The sequence below is a fragment of the Leptonotus elevatus genome, chromosome 2 (assembly GCF_054856555.1).
Source record: "Leptonotus elevatus isolate MCC_2025b chromosome 2, RoL_Lele_1.0, whole genome shotgun sequence".
Taxonomy (NCBI): Eukaryota; Metazoa; Chordata; class Actinopteri; order Syngnathiformes; family Syngnathidae; genus Leptonotus; species Leptonotus elevatus.
Genome location: NC_141240.1, coordinates 30,976,362 through 31,001,636, shown reverse-complemented (window position 1 = coordinate 31,001,636; position 25,275 = coordinate 30,976,362). Strand labels below are relative to the sequence as shown.

Genomic DNA, 25,275 nt, shown 5'->3' with positions numbered 1-25,275 from the left:
CGACTTCCGAGGTTGCCCCACCCACAAGCAGCAACACGCTTGCAAAGAGCACTTTGCTGCAGGCACGTACCCACGCCTCTGAGCTCTCAAGTTAGATCACAAGACCGGACGAAGTTATCCAGCTGCTGCCCACGGTAAGACTGCGCCTGTACACGCGACTCACAAAACCTGCGATTTTTACAACGAACACTCGAAAGACTTCTAAAAGGAAAATCAAAGCTCATGCTTTTTTTGTTTTGTGTATGTGTGTTGTTTTTAATTATTATTATTTTTATTATTATGTGCTAGGGATGCAAGTAACATAAATAAAAAGAAAGTAGTATGAAAAGTGGATTTAACATGTAAAAGTTAAATTTGAGAGTCCTTTAAATAGATCAGCAACATCTTTTTTTTCTTTTCTTTTTTTACTGCAGGTCATTTGAGCAGTTGGGATTTTCATTCAAGGTATCTAGAATTTAGTTGTAACTAGATGAAATGACAGATATCTGTACTATTTGCTTGGTATGGAAAGACTCCTTAATTTTTTTATATGTGTTGCAGATCTGATAAGTTATTTAAATGTAGTCACAGCAAATGAGAATAAATTGGATTCGTAATACACATATTGTAACCCTTCTGATTAATGGAGGAGTTAAAACAACTAATTAAAGTGATAGTGTGTAATACTTGACCACTAGATTTCGCTATATCGTAGAATGCAGCCAAAGCGCATGCATCTCAAAGCACACACACTTTAGGGGCTCAGAGAGAACACACTTCACAAGCCTACCAGCAATTCTTAGTTTGCGTGAGCGAAGGAATATCTCGACAAGGACGACGACTTGGAAGCCGGTGTGAACACTGGCGGGCGACACCGAACGACCGAATGAGCCGGATTGAGTCGGAGCAGTACAAGAGCGGCTAGCAGGAGTTAGTCGGGGCAATAGGCTGGAGTGCTAACAAGAGCAGCTAATGGGAGAAGCTAGTTAAAATTTAAAAAAAAGTCGTAAAAGATTGAGAGAGCAAAGCAAAAGGTGACAAGCGACGGGAGCCCGAATCACGGGACTTAGCATCGACCACCTGCAGCCCCCAGTTGTGGAAGTTAAGCGGCGGTTGACCCATTGGGTCCGACACTAAATGCAAGCACCGCCAGGGCTAACTATACGTTCGTGAAGTTGTCCTTTGGGCATCTGTAGCAGTAAGATGGCGGCGACACGTCATATAATTACTGATTATTAGACCTACGATTATATTTTAAAAAATGTACGTAGATGTCATAGAACAATTTTTTTTGCATATCATTGAAATCAATATTGAATAACTTATTAGTTCACCAGTAGATGGCGCTAAAGATTCCATACTGTCACTTTAAAAAATATAATTTTGATACAGCACTTCAACATACAAACAGTATGCTTTTTTTCTCTAGAATAAATCAGCCTATTTATTGACTACAAATACCAAAAATGAACTTTGGACTTATTTTGGAGCTTTGGTATTACATTTTAAATGTAATAACAGAAATGACATTTTCTGTAGACTTTGAATGCTTACAAAATCATCTATTTTCTCCACTTGATCTCTCAATCCTAATATGCTAATAGCACCTTGTCTTAACATAAACAAATGCACAACTGCTAGGAAAAGCCAAATAATATGGTGGACGCACGACGCGGTGACGTCACACGATTCCTGTTCTAGTTTTCATTATTCATTTCCAGTTTTCACGTGAGTCCTTTTGATCCGTAGTTTTAAGTTATTGTCTCCTCAGCTTTCTGCCTGAGTGTTTTGGTATCCACGCGTTGAGTCCTCTTTCTCCGTTTTTTTTTTTGTTTCCTCAGCTTTAAGCTTGAGTGATTGGTTTCCACGTGTAGTTTTCCCCACGTCGCCTTTAGTTTCTCCGCTTTGTATAGCTCGTTTGTATTTGTTATTCTGTTTATTCGCGTCGTGCGGTTTTATAGCCCTCGGGTGTATTTTTGTTAATTTCTTTCCTTGCAGCTTTTGCATGCGACTTTTGTTCATAGTTTTTCTCCTGGCTTCGTTCCAGAGCTTTGTGTTGTTGCTCCCCACTGTGTAAGAATACATTTGTCAATCTTAACCTTTGTGTCTCTGCGTTTGTGGCATCCACTATCCGGGTTATCCGGAAATCATTACAGTAAGACTACATGTTTCTGATTTAAAAAAAAAAAGAGAGAGAGAGAGAGAGCAGCATGCCTTGAACTTATATTAAACATGTGTTTGTTTTTCTTGCTATCACGTTGTCTAACAGTGTGGACTTGATTGAAACATAATTAAAAACTTAGGGGATAAAATATTATTAATTAAGGTCAAAATTGAACTATAGGCTAACCTTATAATTTTGGGTTCATATTTTTATATCCAACTCGAGAGGAGTCCTGGCCTCATTTGTCATGAACATCAGCACATGAGTTGAGTTGTAGAGACGTGGGAGGGATTGGGTGGAGCAAACCACCAAGCAAAAACGGGGGTGCTGTATTTCTGTTGTTAAAAAAAAACAATTTCAACCATATACTACTGTATGGTTTAAAAAAATAATTTTGCTTGTGGACATACATTAAAACAAATCTGGGATGTTAGAATTTAATTTCAGGGTGTTTTAACCCTCACAAAAATGGACTAGTAATGTAGCACTACATACACTTTTCCTAAATATCTGCAACGCTATTTCACCTACTATAGATGACATCACTTTTACCATTCTTGTTATGTATGGGATTTTTTACAGTCATCTCTAACGGAATTGTACATATCTGTAACTCCATGAACGGCAAAAGTGATGTAGCAGATATCTGAAATAATACATGTGGATAGGAAGAATGTACTTGTGGATACAATATCTATGATGTTCTTTTTGATTTGCAGGCAGGACTGAATTTCGGATATCGGCAACATACAGGCCTATTTCCTGCCCCAGTTAGCTGGAAATGTTAAAATGGCTGAGAGTGTAGCTCAGATTAAAATGACACTACAGACAACACATCAGACAATATACTTATCACACAGTAGCACAAGACACGAATGGCATGTTGATTGACATGCGACAATAATTACGGTAGTTGTAATCTACGTTTGTTTAAGAAATGCGTCGACTCATAGTTAAACTTTAGTGCTCATTAACTGGTCTGGCAAGAACAGTATTTATGTATTTACAAATTCCTTGTGCTCAGTATGATGTTATCTTGTTATGCTGCCTGACTCACTTCCCCACTCATACAGAATGTCAGAAAAGTTGAACTTTATTTGGGGTTAATCAGAGGCACTTTAATGAATTACAGTCACTAACTGAGCAGAGCGTCTCAAGCACATCAAAAGTCACTACTACTTTTTGGGTTGTGTCCTTGTGATGCTGTCGGTTGTTATGCTGTTGCTGTGGTCCTGTATTTGTCGCTCTATTACGTCATTACTATTACTATTAGGCCATTACTTTGTCATGTAAAATTGAGCGTAGCCCTAGCTAGAGTTGCTCTCTGTGGTTACTTTGTATTTTTGTGTTCTATATCCAGTCCTGCTCTCTCCTTTAATTTGCATTTGTGTGCATTAAGACTCGACTTCCATGTCCTGTCTGCTTTTGGGTCCAAATTCCGCACCTGTCATGATATATACACTTTACACTTATCGTCACTGCGAGGTGAATTTTTTTGTCATTTTTTATGTTTTTATGTTTTGAGGATGAAACTGAATGCAGACATCCCAAAAACGTAAAAATGTAAACATTGGGAAAAAAATGGACATAAGTGTTTTTCACATAGCAGTGACAATATACTTTTTTTGTGTGATTTCGGAGATGTGACGATTCAACCTGACAGCAATAATATGTACTTTTAACAACATACGGTGTGCTGTTCTCTTCCTTTCAGATGCGTGTCTCCTATAAGAAATGTATTGGACTACTTGTGATCAGTGGTATCCTGCTGGTCACGCTGTTAAAAACATGGAGCCCAGGAAGTGGATCAGGAGTTGACCTACGGCCAGGAAGGAGCAGTGAAATGGAGACAGCCATCATGGAGAAAATTCAAGACCTCTTTAGTGACTATAATGACATTCCTTATAATATAAAAGAGGATGTAGCGGGGTAAGTTTTAGTAAGTTAATTCTGCACTGCAGTGGATGATTCTCCTCATCTGACATTTGTTTTCCGATACAGTCGCTTGGCAAGAAATACGTGTGTCTGCGTGGCTGATAAGGAGACTTTTCGTCTGCCTTTCTCCAACTTGCTCTTCCCACGTGTAAAGGCCCACAACCTGGACCTGAAATTTTTGCAATCAAATCCCGACCCTGAGGGTGTGAAGCATCGCCGAGCTCGAGAATACAACACTGTTCAAATGAGGTAAAGTCCTATTTTTGACAACATGACGAGTGTATTAGGTGCCTGTAGATAGATAAGAGTTGTCACGGTGGTTCTTAGCTTTGGATCACTTCTTCCCATACATTTATGAGATTACATTTTCTATCAAACAACAAATGATTATGTTACATGACATAACTCGTTCATTTAACTCATTCACTGGTGTGCATGTTTATATTGGTCAACTGAAATCCAACCCTTCACTGCCAGCGACGTACATGTTTGTCAAGTACATTTTTCAACAGGTAGGCATGGAAGAGGGTCTTACCCAGCTTGTCTTAGTGACAAACAGATCCCCGTATTTAAAGTGTACATTTTGAGGTATTGATGGGGAAACAGAGCATACATTGTAAAGTTTGTTAAATACCTAGTATTCCCATTTTTATGTCTAGTCTTGTATTTGCCAAACTAATTCGTCTGGTAATTTTAATACTCATCACCATGTTTGGGGCAGATGTGACGTCACGTCATTGACAGGCCTTCACTCGCACCCATTAGTTAAGTTCTGTCATCCAGAATTGATTATTTTTTATTTTTTATTGAAACGGAAAAGATATAACCTCACCTGGGATCTGGTTGACATACTGCGGGAGAATACTTACATATACGTGACAGCACCTCCTCCGGTCTTATCTTGTTTGTGATCAGCCACGGGTTTGATGGACCTTCCGTGAGTATTGACTCGGATTCATCAAGGGAGTTAGTTGAGCCAAGGCGGGCATTCAACGAAGTGACGTCACAACTTCAAAAACGCGTTTGTATGCAGTTTTCCTTGATTTTTTTTTGTCTGATGAAAGAAGAGAACCCACTGATTCTTTTGGTAGGTGTGGTGCTTATATTGTCGCAGAACATGATAAATGTTCTGTGGGTCTTGAAAAATCCGTTAATCTAAAACAGCTGGACATACGGGGAACTCTACTTGGAAAACGGATCGCAGTGAATAAGTTAATCATCATTCATTCTCATGGAAAGTAGATAGCTGAATATTTTCCCAATTACTTAGCAATACTTGGATTATTTTTTTCTAACAAACCTCATCAAGCATGCATCCGTTTCAGACATGACATGACTGTTGAAATGAAACCAAAATGCATCACAAACTTGAGGTTGGCTAAAAATGCAGCATTCCTGCTTTCAATGAGCTTACTCATGGCCAATTGTCTGATGTTTACTCATTTGAAAGTCAGACACAAGTTGAGTTTTTTATAATGACTAACACATTACTATATTTATGAAGGTCCTCCAGTCCTGCAAATGTGCTGATTGTAAACGAGGCTAACAGTCCCCTTCAGTTTCCCTCCCAGGGTGTAGCAGTGCGACCCCTCGACACAATCATTATACCAGGTAAAGCTGATTTAATTTAAATAAGCCTTCAACCTCAGATCTTTCACATAGATTATTGATACTGTAGATTGATTTTTGACAAAATGAGTCTCAGCAAAGTACATAAGAGAGAATAAATCTCCGTATTGATGTCAGTCTGAAAAAGTGTATTTCTGTGTTCACTTAATTTTTTTGGCATTGGATAATTGGTTCTGCAAAAATAAATTTCACTTGCTAAGTCAAATAGCTTGCGTTATGTCCAGTGGATTCATTTTCTTCACACTGTATCGGTTTTGTAATTCTCACTTATAGTCCTCTATTCGCAAAAACATGCTTGAAAGAGCTTATTGTGGAACCTGACCTCATGTTCATCAAACACCTCTTATTTACAGGTACAGACTTGTATCATTTCTTTGTTTGAATTTTTTTTTCTTACTCTAGGTTTGGGTCTTATTGAAGAAGCGACATCAAACCATACGGTAAATTTAGCCACATTGGTGATTCAAAGTGAATGTAAGCTGTCAAAAATGACCAGTGTTTTACCCCCCACTTTCTTGAAATGTCATTGCAGGTTTATTTGAACGCCACACTTGGGACTTTTGATGTGGCTGCTACAGTGGAGAGGGTTTCGGTGAAAGGAGAAGGAAAGACGCACATCGTCCTCTCAAGTGCCTTTCTCTGTGCTCTGAACAGACAGCTCCAGTTTATCACCTATACAAACACTGTTTTCCATCCCAGGACCGCAGACACAGGTGCAGTTGTCTCACATGTGAATAATCTCATTTATTTCTGTCAGACTTTCTAAACAAATATAAACAAACCTTGTTGGTCAAATAGCTATACTGATTTTACTCTAATTTACATCTGTCGTATTTGCGCAGCCCCAGAGGAGCTAGAGAAGAGACCTTGTTCAACTCAAGGCTAGAGAGTTAATGATCAGCTTTTGGCCTGAGGATGACGAGTGATAGGAAATAGTAACAACTAGCACCCTTGCTCTCATGCGAACGTATCAGAAAGACAATAAAAGGACTTTGGCCCTCTTTAAATCCTGTTGAACTTTGCTCACAAAACAAGAGGGATGCTAAGATATGGGCAACAAATACTCGCTAGCACTTTCAAGCAGTGACAAAAAAAAAAGAATATATATAAACTAACTTAACATAACTTAAAATGGTGGCAGATGCGTGTCGATTCTCTTTTAACATGGGTTTAAATGTGATTGGTTACACATTTACAATCTGCTTCTTCCTCTGGTCGTCGAATCGGTGGAGGCTGATGTCTGTGGATCTCACTCTGCTTCATCTATCCTTCCTTCCTTTCCTCAGTCTTTCCTTTGGTCTCTTAAGGTCTCCCTAATTTTGGGGGATTTTAGATGTTTCTGGGGTTGGTGAAAGATTCTGGTTGGTAACCCGGTGGGTAGTAGGTGATTTCTGGTCGGTGCTGGATTTCACTTTCCTTTCTTTTCTTTGATCCTTCCTCGGGTCTCCTGACAACCTCACAACTCTAGCTGGATTCTGAAGTATTTGGTTTAGGTGAACGGTGTGGGATTTTTAATAGGTTTTAGGTGAATTAATGAGTACACACTCACACGCACGCACACATGCACACACACATCCGCACATGCACATTCTCACGCACATACAAAAAAAAGAAAAAGAGAAAAATGGAGGGAAAAAAAGGAGAGAGAGCAATGGTGATGACATGTCGAATCGGTAAGATTACCGAATGAACAATACTGCGCTTTCAGGAAAAATAAACAAATACAAAAATAAAATAAAAAATATGTGATTGGTTATATGAACACAGGAGGGTGTGCAAACTTATCCAACCACATCATCACTGTTTATTTTTACTTCCCTTATCGAAAAGATGTATTTTTTAATTGCATTAAACAGATTAAAGGTCACATTGATGGTGTAAAAAAGATGTGAAATTAATAACCTTGGCTGGTTTTTCTTAATATCACATAAACTTGATTTGTGAATAGGGGTGTGTAGACTTTTTGTATCCTCTGTATTTATGCCAGGGACGTGTTGACAAGCACAAAAATGGAAGCTCTTCCACTGGATAGCAGAAGGCATACACTTCAAAATAGCTTTAGATTTGATTTTACACTGTACATATGTGAGTAAATTGAGATCAAATTTTACAGATTTCAAATATGTGCCCTGAGAAACAGAGTTAGTTAAGTGTCAATGTACTTCATTCTGCACTCCCACACTGGTCTGCTCATGTTTTGATGGTTTGATATGACCTGAAACGCATCTCTGTATGTGGGCGTGCCACATGCCACATGCCGACTTGCATTGTACACCTTTTGCAAACAGTAAAGATGGTAGTGATGAGGAAGTGCAATGAAACCTGTTCAAAGAATGGAAATTGTGTAAACAAAATGTGGGAACTGGTTTTATGGCAGTTGTGTTTTTAATCTCCACAGTTCAATTTGCAACCAAAGGTCACAGCTCATTTTTCACCATAAAAGTCGGATATTCTGCCATCCCGAGACTTTACAACTCCGGCTATCCAAAAGGTTTTGAGCATTTTCCACTTTTTTGTTTGATTCATTCACATTTTCCACTTCATCTTTAGAAATGTAATCAATGTTTTTGTGTTTCCTCCCAAGAGACCAATATTAGCGCTCTTGTTACCATTGTGACAAAGACCTTTCTACGCTACGACAAACTCAAAGATCTCATCGACAGCATACGGCAATATTATCCAACGGTCACCATAGTGATAGCAGATGATAATGAGCACCCTCAGCAAGTGACTGGACCACACATTGAGCAGTTTATTATGCCATTTGGAAAGGTACAGTAAATATTTATTCACCTAAGTATAGCATGTCGTGATAGCCAGTTATGAGTCCTTGTTTGATCATCAGGGTTGGTTTGCTGGCCGAAATTTGGCAGTGTCTCAGGTGACCACCAAATATGTGCTTTGGGTGGATGATGATTTCATCTTCAAAGCAGACACCAAGTTGGAGAAGATGGTGGACATTCTTGAGAGGACCAGTCTGGATCTGGTAAGATGAATGCAAGAAAATAAGAGACAGCACAGAAGCCCTCCGAAATTTTATTTTATTTTCTTTCCAAGCAGACTCTAGGATGGGCAACTAAAATCCTAGCAAGGGGGCCGCTATTTTTCATCCCCATTCACATTGTTACCAGATGTATGCCAAAAATTTTATTTTAAAAATGGACAAAATACATGCATACGAGCAAAATATGTGTGTCGTAATATACTTTGTTTTTGACATTACGTTTGTCTATACATGTATAAAAGATCCACTATCCTGACCCAGCAGCAAAGAGTTTGAAGCAAACAACAAAATAACCACATATTGTATTTTTTTTTCTAGGGCAAAAAAAATGCCTGTTTAAGGATGGCACAAAACTGCTGAAAAAGAAACCAACATTAAGTGCAAGAACTAATTTTGTAATTTTTTTTCACAAAATCAAGTCACTCAAAATTGTAATATTATTTTAATATTATTTAGGTCAGGGGTGCTCAAGTTGGGTCCTCGAGAGCCCTTATCCAGCCTGTTTTCCATGTTTCTCTCCACTAACACACCTGATTCATGATCAGGATCGTTATCAGGCTTCTGCAAAGCTTGCTGATTAGTTGATCATTAGATTCAGCTGTGCTGCAAGCGGGAAACATGGAAAACAGGCTGCATAGGGGCTCTCGAGGACCCAACTTGAGCAGCCCTGATTTATGTTATATGTTTTTCCTGCATATCATTCCAAACCCACAATGGATGGATAAATACTTTTTTTCTAACTTTAAAGAAATGTGGTGTCTTGAGTTGCCACATTTCGCATCTTACCGGTAATTCCAAATCCACAAATGCAATATGAATAAGAAACCGTGTTTAGTCTGAAGAATCTGCATAAAACAGTATAACATTTTTAAGACAACACACAATATCTTTCAACAACCAGACTTAGACTCAAACGTCTCTTCTTTTATCATTCCTATTTGACAAATTGATGATTGGATTGACACTCATTTATGGTATTCTTGTTTTTTTCGTGTTCTCTAAACATGAGGCGGCAACAAACAAAAAGTGACACAATGTCATTTTTATTTGCAAAATGCAAAGAATGCTGTACAGCTGTGATAACACACTGCCTTTGTTGAGACATCCTGTTAGACAACGGACAGTTGCTGTAAATGAGCAACATGTTGACGAATGAAAACTAAATCATTGTATTACCTCAAATTGTGGCTTTTGTGTGGATTTGATAGGTATCAAATAATGGCGCAATGTGTTGTCCATTTCAATAAATGCCGCACTTCAAGACACCATATTTCTTTAAACTTCGAAAAAACAAAGGGTGGCTCGGTGGCTGTATCCCTTTTCAGTGATCTTCGCCATATTTGCGGTTCACTATTCAACAACTTTTATTTTCTGTGTAACCTTTCACCAGATATAGTATTTGCAGAAAAACTCTACAATTTAATATTTTTTTTAATTTTTTTTTAAATGCTGTAAGACACAAGATGGTGCCAAATCCCTATAAAATTAGGAAAGTAACACATTGGTGTCCAGAAAGTCTGTTTGAGTGACACATCTCAATTTAGGGACACGGTTTATATTTCGGGTGTTTTTTCTTTGTGTAGATTGGTATGTATTGTAAATCCACAATGAATCAAGGAAACGGAATCCTTCATGTTTGTTGAATTTTTTGGGCAACTGTGGTATTATGCTAATGCCGTCTAGTTTCCTGCTGACATCTTTGGTGAATTTCTTCATTTCTGTCTATAAATCTATAATCACTTAGCATTGAGCTTTTTTGTTGTTCCGTATGTTTACCATTTAAAATGCTACAGGTCGGGGGTGCGGTTCGGGAAGTAACAGGCTGGACTTCAACATTCCGTCACACCATTTCATTGGAAGCGGGTGGAGAAGATGGTGACTGTTTACATATCAGGCGGGGCTATCATCATGCCATTGAGGAATTTCCCAATTGTGTAGTTGCTGATGCTGTCATCAACTTCTTCATGGCGAGAACTGATAAAGTCCAGCAGGTGGGCTTTAACCCCCGCCTGGCTCGCCGCGGCCATTTAGGTGAGTAGCACCTGTACCCATAAATGGTTGAGCTGCATAAAATGATGTCTGCCTTTAACAAAACAAATACTGTGCTGTTTGGAGATATGAGTGGAATTTGTTCTGTGTACACATTCACAATTCAAAAACACTTGTATGTACGTATGTATCTCAAATCATGTTACCCGTTTAACTCATTCACTGCCATTGACGGCTATTGACGTTAAAAATTAATTCGAACTATTTCTATTAGTTTAACATTTTTTCCACTTTTGTTAACAAGAATATGAAAACCTAGAAAAATATTGTTATTGTACATTTAGAACAGATATTAAATTTATGATTAATCGTGAGTTAACTATTGAAGTCAATAAATTACATTTAAAATTCAGGCAATTACATTTTTTATCGTAATTAATTGCGTGACTTAATGAGTTAACTCACAATTAATCACTAATTTTATATCTGTTCTAAATGTACAATAAAAAAAATTCTAGGTTTTCATACTCTTGTTAACAAAAGTGGGAAAACAATTTTAACTAATAGAAATAGTTCAAACGAATATTTGACGTCTATAACCGTCAATGGCAGTGAATTAGTTAAATGAATGGAAAGGCCATTAATCGGTTTTAGTCTGCCCAATAAGAAATAAAATAAAATTGTAATGTGTTTTTTAATTGGAAAAACAGATATTAACTTGATATTATTATATTTTATTTGAATATTGAAACAACAATGGCATAATTAGATAATATGTTTAAAATTATAATAATAATAATTAAATGTTTCACCACATTTCTTACTTCATTTAATGGACATTGTGCCACTCTGTGTCTGGTATGCATGCTTTGCATGGAAAAGGTCACAAAGTCCCATCTAGCCGCAGTAATGGTTGTTCTCACAGAAGATAAAGAATTTATGCCTGTCTATTGGTATATTTTCTGTGTTCATATGTTGCTTCATTGTTTGCATTCAAGCATCCGATGCTAAAGGGACACTAAAACCCACAGATGCTATTAGTTAGCTCATCTATGGTGTTTTGCATTGTTAGCATTAAGCTAAGCCTTCCTAAGGCAAATCGATGTGATTGTTTTATACACAAAGTGTATTCTCTTTGTTTCATGCTTAGTTTGACTGTAAACTTCAACTCAGGGTGTCAATGAACAGCTTGAAATTCGTTTTTGAAGACCTTCAATCTGCTAATCTGCTCCTTGCTGCGAAGTGAGCTTAGTTGCGTTCACTGCCACCATAAGGCATTGGAATTTCACATTTTTACCTTCAGGTCAAAGCAAAAAATAAAAATAATAATTGTCCAAACAGTGTCTCTTTATCTTGGAAAACTCGTTAATCCAATCACTCGTATCTCAAACCAGCACTTGTGCAAAACTAGGCATAAAGTCAACCCAAAACCGTTGAATGCGCACAGCGACAACATCAACTGGCTGTTGTAGATTCGCTGATCTGTTGTTTACGGAGTTCACTGATTTCAATGCTGTTTAGTCCTCGTACTTTGGTGGAAACTGTCCTGAGCCACCATTGTGGCTATTCTCTCAGTCAGCTGGAGAGGATTCAGTTACAAATCCATCCCTGCTTTTAAAATTTGCGATTGGGCGAGCGCCAAATTAAATGATTGTCGCTAATGAAGCTAATGTTGCTAACGTTCAGTGAGTATTTTTTTCCTCTTCTGCTTTTTGATTAAAGTGTGTAAGAAAACAAGAGGGAAAGAACATTTCCTAAAACAAAATGTTCTTTCGCTCCCCACAGAGTTCTTCATTGACGGGCTGGGCTCTCTCCACATTGGCTCCTGCAGTGATGTCATCATAAACCACGCGTCAAAGATCAAACTTCCATGGAGTGAAACCGAATCCGAAAAGGCCTATACAAAGTTTCGGTACTCCAACAGCAATGATGAAAACCACATTCATGATGAAGTCTTTTATTTCACGAACAGGTTCAAATGCATGACCAGGCAATAATATTATATGTATTATATTATAGTATAATAATAATAATAATAATAATAATAATAATAATAATAATAGCAATGAGATTATGTTTGAGAGCATATTGTATTTATTTATTTTTCTGCCAAATCATGTTGATTTATTAAGTGGAAATGTATCATGTTGGTATTACAGTAAAGTTCGTGTCCTGTTTCTCTAACAGACATCACCTGTTATAAGCAACATTTATTTTCTAAAGACATATTTGTGTGGTTCTGCCTGGGGCATGACCACTGACTAAACTTCCACAGACGGACCGGCCTTGTTGAACCATTGAACCACCGCGTGGTTGATATGTGTGGCTCATACAGTGAAATACATCGAATTACTATCACCCTACTATGAATGTACATTAACTTGGCAAGCGCATAGACAAAGGGAAGCCATTGAGTTCTATTTTCTGTCATGTTGCCAGAATGTGCTAACCTCTAATGTGAGCAAAGAAAACCAGCTATTAAGGCAAATGTGCTTAAGTGCTGGACACTTAGGTGTAATTTGATCGTCACTGTCATATTGCTGTTGGTTTGTTATCATGGCAGGGTCACAGCCAGCAAGCTCAGGGCTGTTGGATGCTCTTATCTTCCTTAAGCACGGCTAAATGTTATCAGAGAAATGCCACTGGTAAACATTAGTAGCAATTATAATGCATGACTGTATATAACTTGTTTTTATATTTTGATGAGTTAACTGTACAGTTGATGAATTATGCAGGGAATACCTTTCTGCAGATAGTCCATTTACTTATTGCTCATTTACATTTATTTTTATTTTTATTAGGCAAGGCAGCTTTATTTATAAAGCACATTTCATACACAAGGTATGAAATGTGCTTCACATAATTAAAAGTACAACATTTAAAAGCATTCACAAAAAGATGAGTTAAAAACATTTAAAAGCAAAGTAAATTAAAAAAAAAAGTAGCTTCATAAAATTACTAAAGGAACGTACCATGTAAGTATGAGATTTTGAAGAACATGATTTTGAAAATGTTTTGAAAAGCCTTGAGGGGACATGGATTTGAATCTGGATTTAAAAGCAGAGGAATGATATTAGTGAAGCCCCAAACGCACTCTCATATGGTGGCATTTGATGAAGCACTCCGTCAAAGTCGAACCTATGAATAAAGTTTAATTTAAAAAATAATCATAATAAGTCAAGCCTATTACATGTTGGTGTAACATGTTTCACATTCTACATTATGTATGGAAGCAGTCAAGCGAAGAACAACGGGAAATATTGTCTACCTCATGAGGTTTGCCTTGTGTTGCATTCAATGAAAATGTATTCGTCAATACTTCACTACTACATTTTGAAAAATAACATTGTATTGTGTAAATAGATAAATATGGGTTTGAAAGGCAACATATTCCACAATAAATGTTCATAAAAACATGATTACTATTTTCAAACTAATTTTACCTTGATTATTTCATTGTGAAGGAATATTATTTGATGAATTTTCAGTTATAGTTCAAATGTATTGCTGTGAGCATCAGCTCTTAAGTGTTAAGATAAATGTTGAAAGTTCTCAGGGTTGCATTTCTGCATACCTTTTCGAGCTTGACAGTTGTTTGGGCAAGTTTACAACATTCCATTCAATTGTGTTCATAGAGCACCTTTCAAAGAGCATTTTAAAAAGTCACTTTTTTTTATTTTGATGGTGGTGTAAATCAGGAAACCGCTCATTGACACACTTGTATTGCTCCTGCTAATACCAGGCTGTCATTTTTCCCTTTGTCATTTTAAGAGGCCCCGGCACAGCACCGCCATTCTAATTAAGTTCAGTACCATGTTTTGTTGCAATAAGTGTTTTCTATACTTTGAATGAAGTTGAAAAAAATCACGCAGGATGGTTCAAAGTAAAGTAAAATTGCCATATTGTATTCTGTGATTAATATTATTTGAGGGATGAGTCATATGTATTGTACCACTAAAACAACACACTGATTTGACCCCATCCACTGAACAAGCAAGCATGTTTGTGAGGGTATTTGTTTGGTTGTATCAACCGTTGGTACCCACTAACCAAACGCCGTACAGTATTTTGCAAATACACTTTGACTGTGCTCTGCTGAGGCTTTTGTTTTGTCTACGTGTAAAGTTTATTTTTAATGTGTGATAACCTGATATGAATGTGATTTGATTCGAATAAACACTGCACTGTGACCCTTCAGTGGGAAGGATGAGCTTCTTGTTCTTTCAACTTGTGGCCACAGGATGGAGACAGATTCTTATCCTTTACAAAGATTTACTTTAAAATGAACAGTGATATGTGTGTCACAATTTATTTGAAATGCTTTTTATTATTTTCTGCTATTTTGTCACTTTTTAATTGTGTTTTGTATGTGTAATCTTAAGCACAGCACTTTATTACTGTAAATTATTATTTTTTTAAAGGGCTCAATGAAAAAAGCCAAGTTGAGTGTTTTTGCTCAAATGTATTTGTAATCCAGATTTGATTTGACTGATATTTAACTTCACTAGTATGTTTTGAACGTTATTTCTATGGAAATAAAAGTCTGATACAGAGCAAACAAATGAGCATGTTTGTGTGTTTGCAGCAGTTTGTTTAAAATGTAGAGCTGGTTAGTAGGTCTGCCCGTAGAATCTGGCGAGAAAATTGTTGGCCAGAACCTTGTGTACCATGCTCTAATAGGAGTGGTCTACTTCCAGCCAATTAGTGAAACACTCCTTGAGCTTAAAAGGGAAAATCCACAGGGTACAATGTCTAGAGGCTTCTTTGAAATATGCAAGGGGGAAAAAAACTTGGCTGTCTAACATCAAGCAAGAACATAATTAGGTTTTTGTCTTTTCTGTCCTGGTTTGATACAGTTGTATTATTAAGTCAAGGTTACATGCTGTGTGAGGACACACCTCTTTTGACCGCTAGAGGGCAGCAGATTGATAAGGCAATGTTTAGGCAGCCTTTTCAATAAATTGCCTTGATCAAAAATGTTTCCTACAATGTAAGCACTGCACAGCTTGTCTCCACCCCAGGCTTTCTGTGTAACAATCATCCGGATATTGTGGTGAAGTAGTCTGTCTGTTTTTCATCAACTTTTCATCTTGTCTCGTGTTAATAACCAAGAGCCTGGCATTCTTCACATTCCCAACCTGTAATAAAATGTTAGAAAACACACACACACACAAACAAAGACTATATATTGGTGAAGAAACCCATCACTTCTTTTAATAAAACATAGTCTCATAATCCTTGAATAGTGATATATTTGCTTTCAAAACAGCCACTGGCGGACAGTTGCAGACCAATACCAAAAAGTATTTCATGGCATGTCCTGTATGTACTCATGCTCATATTCAAGCACGTATAAAATATATAAATATACAAAGTATCTTAACAGTTCAGTGCACTTTTCTGTATATTTGTCTTTGGATTGCAAACAAACAATATTCTATTAAAAATCCAGCATAAATGGCATGACAATGCTTTGCTTATATAAAATAGGTAACACTGGAAAAGCCTCAAAAAATGCTACAACAGGCTACTGCTTCTTAGAAACACAACTACATGTAACATGCACCCATTGATTGTTCTATTTCTTTCCTAAACACCAAAATGAGGAACAGGAGCTTTCGTCACTGCGCGTCCGTCTCACACCCAAACAGTCGTGGTGTTGTCTGAATGTTTTTCCTACAACGAACGGCAATAGTTTAAGCATTTAAAACATGTTCAAATCCAATATGTGGATGCTGCTGCTTTGCATTGTACCTTTTGCTGCTGAATGTACATCACAGCATCATGTACAGTGACGAAAATATGCTGAGGGTTCATGTAGTTCATGAGGCCGCTTGATGTGAGGATCTTTAAAACGCCCTCTGGGAGAACAAAGGTTACAAATCAGAAAAAAAAATTATATGATGCAAAGTTATCTCATGTAAACTCAGTAATAACATTTATGAAAACAAATCACGCAAATGGCTTACCATTACAGCTGGACAAAAACACATGAAGTCCAACTTTCTGGCATTCAATGCACATCTGCAAATCAACACGAATCATTTGTTGGCTTATGGCATCGCCAAGAGTCGTTTCTGTTGCTTTTGCACACTAACCTGAGTAAAGAGTCTCGCTCCTGCAACATCAACAAATATTACGCTACTGCAGTCAATCAGTACTGCCTGGACCTCATGCTCGGATGTTTCTACAGACAACAACCCAAAAATGTACAGGAATGTCACAATTGAATCCTGTGATCAGATGTTTAAAATGAAAACATAGCAGAATTTCACACACATACTGTACATTAGTGAACACGGATCTGTGTGCAAGTGTACTTATGGAACGACTTGACGAGGCAAGGCAATTACACATAAACATAGTGCCCCCCCCCCCCATCAGGTCTGTGGCATGCATAGTGTACTGAATGTCACAACTTACCAGATTGAAAGAATTCATTTTCTGAAGAAAAAGATGCATTTGCAATGCCTCTATCCTAAAGAATGACAAAAGCCAGAAATGTGAAATTACTCTACATTACACAGTTTACAAAATTCATTATGACTAGACAGTTGTACATGATAAATGTGCTGTCCTGTTACTTTGTTACCCTAGTGAAGCACCACCTTATCCGTAATGTAGTGTTACTATAACACTAAATGGTATTGCTTTATATTATAAGTTTTATTTTTTGGAGTGGGGGGGGGTGAAGTGTGCTTAAAATGGCTGCCCCCTTGTCAACCACACCTTCAGCCTCAGACTGGTTGTTCTTCCACAGCCGTCGTTGTTTCTTGTACATCAAATTAGTGGCACGAGATGTGGCCAGAGATCAGATTCAAAGATGACTTATTGAATTATTATTATTATTATTATCTTTATTGGAAACTCCCCGTTTAAGTGTACATTTCTGACTGTGGAGATTGGCTGAGTGCAGCAAGACGTACCACTGTGTTGACATTGGTCTCTCTTTCACGCTTCTCCAGAGCTTTTCTGGCCTTCTCTCGACTGCGGATCCTCTCTGGCGTCAGGTCCAACAACCGACTCATCTCCGCCCTAAAGAAGCTCCGGTTTCCATAGTAAACAGGCCCGTTGTAGGTCAGGATCTTCATCCCTGGCACCTCGTAACACTGACCGGAACAAAAGAAAACATTTACTTTCTAAAATATATATCCATGCTGTTGACTGAAATATCATAAAACAAAACATCTGCCTGGATTTATGGTTAAAATCCCTGTAAAGTGAATTCAAAGATTTGTTTCTAAATACAAAACACATATTTGAAGATAATTGATGTCTTGCTGATTTGTTTTAATCGTTCAAATTTGTCAGGTTTGTTAACGACACTCATCTCTATGGTGTGTCAAATTTAGAAGACAAGATATCCATTTCCGCGTTACAGGGACTTTAAGATGAACGTTCCGGTATTTTGGCATCCTCTCACCTTACTATGATTCTCCAGAGGTCTGTAAATTTCTGTGTTGCTGGCCCGGCCGAGCACGGAGCAACCAGCCCTGATGAATGAACCATGGTTCAGAGGATGCAATCAACATGCCTGACAGACATTAAGTAAGCTTAATCATTTTATTATCCAGCCACATAACTGTGTACACCAGGCGCAATTAAATCTAAAAAAAAGAGCCAATACAAAAGTGCTGCTTAATGTCAGCGTAAAGAATACAGACTTCCACCAACGAAGGAAAAAAATGGCTCTTTGATTGGATGTTATAAGATTCCGATGTGCAGAAAATGTCAATGAAAATTTGAGAAGGTATTAATATTAATAATGGAAAAAAAAAACGTACCTTTGCGTGCGGCAGATTACAGTCATCATTGAGAACACCACCCCGATGGCTAAGCCAAGATCCACGTTGAGAACCACAACAGACAGCCAGGTCACCACCCAAACTATCTGCATAAATTCAATATTCATTCTTAAATAATACCGTCACACATTTTGCATCATTAGACAACAGAGTAATAAGAAGTTTTGGGCAGATTTTGTTCATGTTTCTTAAAATGACCGACCCTTCAATCCAAAATAAAAATAAAAAGTCCAATTAGCTGCGCATTTGAAATCAGTTGCTGATCGAATGGTAACAAGGGAACTAATTAGCCATCTTCAATCCCTGCTCACGGGAGTCTTGTCATGCCTGGGGATTACATTCCAGAATAGATCCAATAACTTTTAGTCCTTCACCCTTCTGCGGCCTTACAAAGTCAATTTTGCTGATTCTCCACAGTTCCGGTAAGTCCTGGAACTGCAGAAACATTTGCCTCAGGCTGGTCACGTTGATGCATGCCAGGACTGCCTGCGGACAAACAAACAAAGCACAACGATGTGAAGTTTGTCTGTGCACTTTCGCCTTTGACAGTGCACATCAACACACCTTAGGTAGGAAATGGAAGAGGGGTCCGATAAGCAGCAGAACAATTAGTACAACGAGACTGGTAAACAAGCCAGAGAACTGCAAAAACAAACACACAACTTACATCATTAACTGAAAGTCCAAATGTAACCAAGGTGATGTGCTATAATAATAACAACAACAATAATAATAATAATACATTTTACGGAAGCGTATTGCATTCACTTGGAAAAAAAAAGTCCTGTTTTTCACTATTTTTTTCTTTTTTTAAATCCACAGTTTACTGAATTTTTTTTTTCTGTTTTTCTGAGTAATTTTTCCCTGTTTTGAATTTTTTTTTTCTGTAGAAAAAAAAATCTGTAAAACAGAAAAAAATATTCAAAAAATTTGAAAATGAAAAATAAATACTCAAAAAAAACTAAGTTCCCCCCAAAATTAGTCAGAAAAACAGGAGTTGTTTTTTTTTCAAGTGAATGCAATACGCTTCGGTAACATTTGCATGTTTTTTTTCTGCTCAAATTTTTAAATATGAACATTTCTTCTATGAACCAATGTGGTAAATATGAATTGGCAAAAACTGACATGCATACTGTATGTTAACAGTCATAAGATGAAGAATCGAACCCACACCCTCCAGAGAGCACTAACAGGGAGTCCAAATTCTGAGCTGCCGAGACAGCTCTGGATGGATGGATGTGAGATATGTAAAAGGAACTTTTAAAAAAATTATACTTTTTGAATAACATAATAATAATGTTTTTTAATGTATACATTTTTCATCAACTTAGCTTTGCTAAGCGACTATATAATCCTTCCAAAAATACTTACATTATAAGATTTACACTTGTGTTTATATTACGTTACCGTGAAGGGATTCAATTTATACCGTGACATGAATTTTAGTCCTATTTATAACCTACCTGTGTGTATCCCCCGGCACTTTCCAGTATGTTTGTGGTGGCAAGGGTGGCTGAACTTGGGAAACATGTGAAAAAGGAAGACACTGTGTTGGAGATACCATGAGCCAGCAGCTCCTGTAAAAACAAGCTTTCAAGTTAGAAGACTGGTAAAAGAAGCTTCAGAAACGATTTCCAGGCTTTACCTGGTTTGGATTGATGGAATATCTATGCTTATCAGCGTAGATCATTGCCAGTGAGACAGACACAGCGTAGCCAACAAACGTGATGGCGATGGTGTCCCCAGCAATGTCAGGAAATGTGTGAAGGGCAGGCAACTGCGGCCTTGGGAATCTGGGGGAAAAAAAGGAGGAATACAAGTTAAAAAAACATTGTTGGCGCTGCTCGTGATTTGTACTATTGAACAATTACCCTGCTGGAATGTGGCCAACAATCTCAATGTCATAAATGGAGTCCAGAGAGAAAGCATAGGCCACACCGGTGGCAATAATCACCTAAAGAAATACACACAAAAATAGTTAATTCCCTGTCTACAAATTATTTATTATTATTTACAATTTTGTCTGAATCTTGCAGAAGAAAAAACCCAGTTTTGGGTTACATACTGTACAAAGGACAACTCTCTTACTATTCATATTTTTGTCCTGTTAGGTCAATTCTGTCTGCTGGCTGTCTTTTATTTATCATCCATTACACAACGAATGACAATAGAGCTTTGCAGTTTAGTTTGTGCTTGTATATTTTAACATAAGTACTTTGTGATTAGTCTCTGTGACAAGTGCAGTTGCTCACTTACATTACATATGACTTCCAATTTAAAAATTGTGGCAATCAAATACTTTCAAGCATTCAACTCTATCATTCAACTCATTTCAAGGGCATTAGTGAAAACAATGACTGTATTAAAATATTTGCTAAAATTAAACTCATCTGCTCCCAAAAACGTATAAATACATTCTATTTTAAATGTTTTAAGTGTCCCAAAGACATATTTATACTTTTTTTTTAATGTTTTTGTTATGCTAGAGCATACAGAAGGCTTTGATGCAGCCTCAACTGCAAAGAACGGTTGAAGAAATGGTATTATTACATAAACGGCCAGCAGGTGGCAGCAGAGCAAAAGAGATGAACCAGGGCCATGTTGAAAAAAACTCCTTTACTCACATTTCTAAATAGATTTGGGAATAATGATTAAACTTGGCTATATTGTAATGCTAATTGCTGTAAAACGGAAACAGATAAAAATAAAAAAAATTCCTGATGAGAGACTCTAATCTTTCTTTTGGTAGGTTCCATGTTTTTATAGCAATAGAACCCAATATTCTGTGGGCCTTGCAAAATCAGTCAAAATCCAGTAAAACAGCCGGGAGTGAAGGCGATTGCTTCAGTGAAAATGCCTGGGAGTGAATGAGTTAAAGAAATTCAGCAAATGTGGTGCCAATTTTCAGCCAAAATGAAAGTAACAAATCATTTAGCAAGAAACATGACGCAAGCAAGAAAGAAGAAAGCAAAAAACAAACATATGAAGTGAACTTTTTGCTTTCATGGGCCACATAAGATAGGACACCTGAACACTACGAAACTAACGCCAACTGACCGTGAGGATCTCCACCGGGATGGGTGTACGCAGGCGCTGCCGGTAGCGCGTATTGATCTCTTTCACTGGGACCAGCACCGCCAAACACACCAAGGAGATCAGCAATTCCGCTGTGTTCGTCTGAGGCAGGTTCTCCATCACGGACGCCAAAGTCTGAACACAGAAATTGCTGAGCGGCAGCCAATCACAATCTAGAACACATTTATAATGCCCGAAGGGCAAAATCTGGTATTTCCCCAACTTTCTCCCAATGTTGTTATTCTGTATCACAAAGAACAGAGGGCAAAAGTCTATGATAAAAAATTCCAGCTTTTGAGGTTGTGTGAGAAGTAGAGGGTACATTAACACCCCAATATATTCGAGCATTATAGAAGGAGCCGCTGCCCTTTCTTTGCCCTTACTGACTATCAGTGTCTCACTGTAAAAAGCTCCGATCACCTTGAAGAGAGAGAAAGTCCCCGTGTATCGGGTGAGGCGAAGCCCCAGCATGCTTTGCAGCTGTGAGCTGGTGACATGGAAGGCAGCGCCACTGGTGAAAGCTTTAACAATTGGCTCTGACAGATAGGTGGAGAGGAAGCCCAATTGAAGACCAAACATGCAGAGCTGGAACACAAAATAATCCACTTGGGTTATGATGATCCACAGGCAATTCTTCCTCACACTGCCTTACCATGATAATTCCCGAGAGAAGTGCTACAGCTGAGGCCACACTGATCTTCTGGAGCTCAAAATCGGCCCCTTCAGGCGAACTGGAGTTCAACTGCAGAGGTCTGGGGACCAGTTGCTCCACGACAGAGCCAGTCATGAGACTCACCACAGCAAACGTACCTGCGAGAAGTCCTTGACCTCAGTGACAGTGACGCAATGTGGCTAATAAGTATTTTTACTTTGAAAATGTACTGTACCTGTGGAGACATGGCGACCGGTGCCAAAAATCATATAGAGGACCACAGGGAAGAAGGATGTGTACAGACCAAATATCGGCGCTACAGAGGTGAGTAGTGCAAAAGCCATCCCTGTGATAGAGAGAAAAATAAAAATTCGAGTTTTTATTTGCAGGATATCCCTCCCCAAAAATCCTTTAAAAACGAAACACTTAATATGATACATTTTAGTAAAGAACTAAACCACATTTCAATATTATTTTAATGTAATTATAAATATGTGCAACAATAAGTAGTTGCAGTAGTAGTAGTGTTATTGCATTGAATATAACATTTATTCATCCATTAAGGTCACGACTCACAAGTGAGCTAGAGCCTATCCTGGTACACCATGGATTGGTCGCCAGCCAATAGCAGGAGCCGGAGACACACAGACATCAGCATTGACACATTCACACTAAATTTAGAGTCTTCAGTTCATCTAACATCCAAGATTGAAAGCCCAAACCTCATAACTGTGAGGTGGACGAGTTAACCACTAGTCCAATATATGACACATACAAAAAATATGATAAATTGAAAAAAAACAAAAATACAATTAACCATGACAGGACGATGGTCAAGTGGCAAGCATGTCTGCCTCAAAATTCTGAGGTTGATGGTTAAAAGATGGGTTCCTCTCACATTTCCAAAAACATGTGTGTTAGGTTCACTGAAGACTCAAAACTGTCCTTCGGTGCGAATTATCTTTTTTTTAAATTATTATTATTATTATTATTATTATTTGGCAACTAGGATTGGCTGACGACCATTCCAGTTGTTACCCAAAGTCAGCTGGGTCAGGCTTCCACTCACACGTGACCCTATGAGGAAAAGTTGTGTAGAAAACGGATGTACACTATATAACTAGTCACAACATAATTTCAAAAATGTATTTAGCCTTTTTATATAACAGTGCTTCTACTATTAACAGTCATAGTAATTCAAGTAGGCCCCTATTGCTACACAGCAAATTATGTAGTGTTAAATTGAGTTAAAAAATCTAGTGGTTATTAATTTGGAGTTACTGGGTGTTGATTTGGGCGTTATTTGAACACTCACAGTGAAGAAAAAGTCTATGGGTGGTGTTATTTCAGCGAGTCAAACTAATTGACTTCAGGCTGAGTTACCTTAAGCATCCGGGCTCTTTTCTCCTGTAAGGCAGCTACGTTTTTTCCCTGGATTTTAAAGACAACTCTAGATCTGGATTATTCGGTTTTATAAATTAAGGATGAATGAGTTCTTGAATTATTTTGTTCATGAGTTAACGTAGAAAAAGCATGTGAGACATAAAACAAAAGGTTTCTGGATTTTCATGATTAGTGTCATTTATGTTCATTATTTTTCTGTAAAACTAAAAACGACGTGGATATTTTGCCGTACCGGCAATTCGTATTTACCATGAGACGTGCGGGAACCAGGCCTACAAGAAAACATTTTGCGGCAACGAACATGTACCATCTCGTGGCGTACTTGTTAGTGTTGTTGCCAAGTGGGTTGGAAAATAAAAACTTGTCAAGAAGTAATACTAAAACTGTTAGAAATTAAGGGAATTAAAGGAATGAATATAACACTTCGTAGTTAAAAGTAACAACATAACTGTGAGAAATTAACGGCAAAAAATTTAAGCAAATAACACTTTTAAGTGTTAAAAAAATAACACTGATAATGTGAAAAAATAACACTGATAGGTGAAAGTAGATATCACTTTAAAGTGTAAAAAGTTCACTTTTATGTGTCAAATAATAACACTTTAGGTGTTGTAATTTCACTCTACCAATGAGTTAAATTTTTACACTATTGGAAATGTAAATTGAACTCTGAACTGGTGAGAATTATATAAACTCAGGAAAAGTGTTAAATTTAACACTATGGGAGTTAAATTTAGACTTCTGATTTTACTGTGTACTTTTAATACTGTATGTGCCAAGTAGGCTACTCTTTTGACTTATATTCTTTATTTTCTGTATCATTTTTTTTTCTACTGTATCTATTTTTATTTTATTTTTTCTGAAAACAATTTTTTGTTGAAAACGTCTTTTTTTTATCCGGATGACAATAAGCGTCTTATTGAACGTTGATGACGTATGATGACTGACCTTGTGGGATGTGAAGAATGCCAACTGTCAGCCCCGCGATAGTGTCTCCTAAAAAGCATTTCTTAAAGCGGTATCTGGGCAGCCAGTTGAAAATGGGAACTCTCTGACGGAGCAGGTGGAGGCAGGCCCGCCGTGAACACCTGCACCTCCCGGCAAGCTTGTCCCACAGCCGCAGATTTCCACTGGTGTTGTCCTCCTCGGAGCCGTAGGCCTGTTTGAAGCGGTCCTCGGTGAAGATGCTCCGGTACACGGCCACGGAAGCGCTCATGTTGTCCTGAAGGTGCAACAGGTGGGTGCCGGGGTCGGGGTCGGGGTCGGGGTGGGGGGGGATGACGAGGTAACCAGATGACCGCTCGTGTCCCGTCTAATGAGGGCGCACACGCGTGGATGGCTTCATGACTTTTATAGCAAAGTCAGCCCCTGCTGCCTAGACGATTTCCTGCCAGGCAATGTCACGCTCACTTTTTTTTTTTTTCACTCTTGACTTTTTCTCAAGTGGAGGTTGGAGACACACACAAAAGGTGAGCTGCTGCATTTTTTCATCAGGTTGTCAGGCGGCCAAATCCTCTGGGTCCTATTGCCCAACCTTTTTCAAATGTGCAACACTGTACTGACATTAAATAGGCTACATAAATTGACAATGATGCAAAGGTGGTTCCTTCCTACATAGTGTTTTTGTATGCTTTCTCCC

At 37.9% G+C, this 25,275-nt stretch overlaps 2 protein-coding genes across 2 annotated transcripts; one reads left to right on the top strand and one right to left on the bottom strand.

Annotated features, from left to right (window-relative positions):
- On the top strand, nt 1-14,910 carry b4galnt1a (beta-1,4-N-acetyl-galactosaminyl transferase 1a). Its single transcript, XM_086070256.1, has 11 exons — nt 1-134; nt 3,858-4,072; nt 4,145-4,327; nt 5,583-5,689; nt 6,110-6,147; nt 6,240-6,420; nt 8,106-8,198; nt 8,292-8,479; nt 8,553-8,693; nt 10,505-10,742; nt 12,486-14,910. Exons 2-11 carry the CDS (start codon nt 3,858-3,860, stop codon nt 12,695-12,697), a joined length of 1,596 nt encoding a protein of 531 aa, XP_085926382.1. The 5' UTR covers nt 1-134; the 3' UTR covers nt 12,698-14,910.
- A 978-nt stretch (nt 14,911-15,888) lies between these two features.
- slc26a10 (solute carrier family 26 member 10) lies at nt 15,889-24,988 on the bottom strand. The gene is made up of 18 exons (XM_086068956.1): nt 24,585-24,988; nt 22,468-22,578; nt 22,233-22,390; nt 22,001-22,165; nt 21,563-21,715; nt 20,377-20,459; nt 20,151-20,298; nt 19,969-20,082; nt 19,070-19,147; nt 18,896-18,991; nt 18,485-18,591; nt 18,124-18,193; nt 17,627-17,809; nt 17,124-17,178; nt 16,799-16,887; nt 16,670-16,724; nt 16,455-16,561; nt 15,889-16,376 (listed from the first exon to the last, which is right to left on the bottom strand). Exons 1-18 carry the CDS (start codon nt 24,850-24,852, stop codon nt 16,338-16,340), a joined length of 2,079 nt encoding a protein of 692 aa, XP_085925082.1. The 5' UTR covers nt 24,853-24,988; the 3' UTR covers nt 15,889-16,337.
- Between the last annotated feature and the right edge of the window lie 287 nt (nt 24,989-25,275).

Excerpts from the sequence above, each read along its gene's own strand:
- b4galnt1a (XM_086070256.1), top strand. The coding sequence starts at position 3,858 with ATGCGTGTCTCCTATAAGAAATGTATTGGACTACTTGTGATCAGTGGT. Across the intron at positions 5,690-6,109 it reads CGACACAATCATTATACCAG|GTTTGGGTCTTATTGAAGAA; the intron begins GTAAAGCTGATT and ends TTCTTACTCTAG. Across the intron at positions 6,421-8,105 it reads TCCCAGGACCGCAGACACAG|TTCAATTTGCAACCAAAGGT; the intron begins GTGCAGTTGTCT and ends TAATCTCCACAG.
- slc26a10 (XM_086068956.1), bottom strand. The coding sequence starts at position 24,852 with ATGAGCGCTTCCGTGGCCGTGTACCGGAGCATCTTCACCGAGGACCGC. Across the intron at positions 20,299-20,376 it reads GTTGGCCACATTCCAGCAGG|ATTCCCAAGGCCGCAGTTGC; the intron begins GTAATTGTTCAA and ends TTTTTCCCCCAG. Across the intron at positions 20,083-20,150 it reads ATTCCATCAATCCAAACCAG|GAGCTGCTGGCTCATGGTAT; the intron begins GTAAAGCCTGGA and ends TTGTTTTTACAG.